The 2,500-nt window shown below is 48.3% G+C and overlaps 1 protein-coding gene across 1 annotated transcript in view; it reads left to right on the forward strand.

Annotated features, from left to right (window-relative positions):
* sema3bl (sema domain, immunoglobulin domain (Ig), short basic domain, secreted, (semaphorin) 3bl) overlaps positions 1 to 2,500 on the forward strand; it is a 32,023-nt gene that overhangs the window by 21,624 nt on the left and 7,899 nt on the right. Inside the window, exons 6-7 of the mRNA XM_080854095.1 lie at positions 1,354 to 1,470; positions 1,635 to 1,774. Of these exons, the coding sequence (XP_080710221.1) occupies positions 1,354 to 1,470; positions 1,635 to 1,774 (257 nt within the window). The remainder of the gene's footprint in view (positions 1 to 1,353; positions 1,471 to 1,634; positions 1,775 to 2,500) is intronic.

Below are 2,500 nucleotides of genomic sequence, written 5' to 3' on the forward strand. Positions count from 1 at the left end.
CACACACACACACACACACACACACACACACACACACACACACACACACAACCCACACACACTCACACAAACACAGAAATTATTTTTAATTGTTGTGTTAACTTGGTGACCACCTGGATCAGTGTGTGTGTGTATGTGTGCTGTGAATGCGTGCATTTGTGTGTGTGTGTGTGTGTATGTGTGTGTGCTGCGAGTACGTGCATGTATGTGTATGTTTGAGGATTGGCCATCAGTCTTGGCTTCCCTGAATTCCATCTTTGCCAGATGAATTGCTTTCTGAGTCTGCTTCAGGGGTTTGGTTTGAGCCAATCTCCCTTCCCCTCTCTCTCACTCCCCTTCTCTCCATCTCTCTCACTCCCCCTCTCTCCCTCCCTCTCACCCACCCTTTTTCTCTTTCACTCACTCCCCCACTCCTTTTTGTTCCATGTCTCTGCAATCAATCTTCTCTGATTCTTCACTGTAAATTTCCAATGACAATTAGAGAACTCCACCCTGAACACACTCTGAAGGTACACACACACACACACACACTCTCTCCCTCCCTCTGCCTCTCATTCTCTGTCATACACTTCGTCTCTTCTGAAACGGGCTGACTGCTATTACAGGTGTTAGTGGTTAAAAAAGCTTTGAACAGAAATGGAAGATTTCTTTAATAGCGAGTAAATGAGGAAAAATATGAATAAATGAATGTGTGTGTAAGATAGCTGTGCGCACATGTGTGTGTGTGTGTGTGTGTATGTGTTTAAGAGATGGAGGGCAATATGCAGGACCGTCAAGAGTGGAAGGGCCTTTACCAGCCAGTCTGATGTCTATCATGTTGTATCAGGGAGAGAACAGAACCAGCTCACACACACTCAACACACACACTCCACTCTCAAGTCACACACACTCTTAGATCTCAAGTCACACACACACACACACACACACACACACACACACACACACACACACACACACACACATTCCTCCTTAGAGCTCAAGTCACACACACCCCTCTCTTAAGGGCCTGTGTCTTGCCACTTAGTTTCTGATGCAGCAGTGTTAGAAAGAGAAAAATCATTGAGTTGAACTGGAACCCAGAAGTGGTTAACAATGTAGTCATCAGTCATTTTATTGCACTCAAATGCAACAGCTGTTTTTAGAAGTTCACTGGCAAAGCTTGATACATGCATTTGAACAGCCTGACAGAGTTATGGCTGAGTGAGACCCACGCCAACAGCTACATAAAGAGACAGCAGTCTGAGATAGTCTTGTGTTTAATTTGGCTGTATTGAAGCTACGTTGCTACATTGTTATCATGTTGCTTTCTCTCTATCTTTCCCCATCTCTCTCTCTCGCTCTCTCTGTCTAAAGGTGGAGAGTTGTATACAGGCCTGACAGCTGATTTTCTGGGCAGGGACTCTGTGATCCTCCGGAGCATGGGCTCTCGATCTCCCATGAGAACAGAGACAGACCAGCCATTACTGCACGGTACATTTATCTGCAACACATTCATGAAGACATACATAGAGAGGCATACTGCAGCATTACAAGATTCCTTATGTGTGTGTGTGTGTGTGTGTGTGTGTGTGTGTGTGTGTGTGTGTGTGTGTGTGTGTGTGTGTGTGTGTGTGTGTGTGTGGGTGTCTACACAGAGCCCAAGTTCATAGCAGCTCACCGTATCCCTGACAGCGAGGATCCTGATGATGATAAGGTCTACTTCTTCTTCAGCGAGCGGGCAGACACCGGCAGCCGTGAGGGGGCCATACACTCACGCGTGGGAAGAGTGTGTGTGGTGAGGACATCCGCCATGTTCTGATTATCAGGCCACGCACACACGCGCACACGCACACACACACACACACACACACACACACACACACACACACACACACACACACACACGCGCGCGCGTATACACACACACACACACACACACACACACGCACGTACACACACACACACACACGCACGTACACAAACACACACACACGTGTACACACACACATACACGTGTCTGCCAAACACGTCTGCCAGAGATACACACGCATAAAAACCCACAGAGTGAGACACTGACAGTGTGTGTGAGAGAGAGCAAACTAAACATGCACTGTGGCGGGTTCTGGAGCACACATCCTCTCTGTCCCTGGGCTAGTTTGAGTCTGTGGGTGTGATGGTCCGTACGAGCCCTCGGGGACTCATCATCCGTGTGGAAGACATGTTACACTTCTCCTGTGGCCCGTTTAATGCTCTCACACGACCCCCCAGCCCCCAGCCCCCCCACCCCCCCACTCCCACATATACACACAGAGAGGGACAAGGGATATTAAATCTTAGTTTCCCACGGGAACCATTTCTGTTTGGAGTCATACCCAACAGGTGTGTGTGTGTGTGTGTGTGTGTGTGTGTGTGTGTGTGTGTGTGTGTGGGTGTCTGTGTGTGTGTGTCTGTGTGTGGCTGTATGTGTGTGTGTGTGTGTGTGTGTGTGTGTGTGTGTGTGTGTGTGTGTGTGTGAGTGTGT

Source organism: Sprattus sprattus (genome assembly GCF_963457725.1).
Source record: "Sprattus sprattus genome assembly, chromosome: 16".
NCBI lineage: Eukaryota > Metazoa > Chordata > Actinopteri > Clupeiformes > Clupeidae > Sprattus > Sprattus sprattus.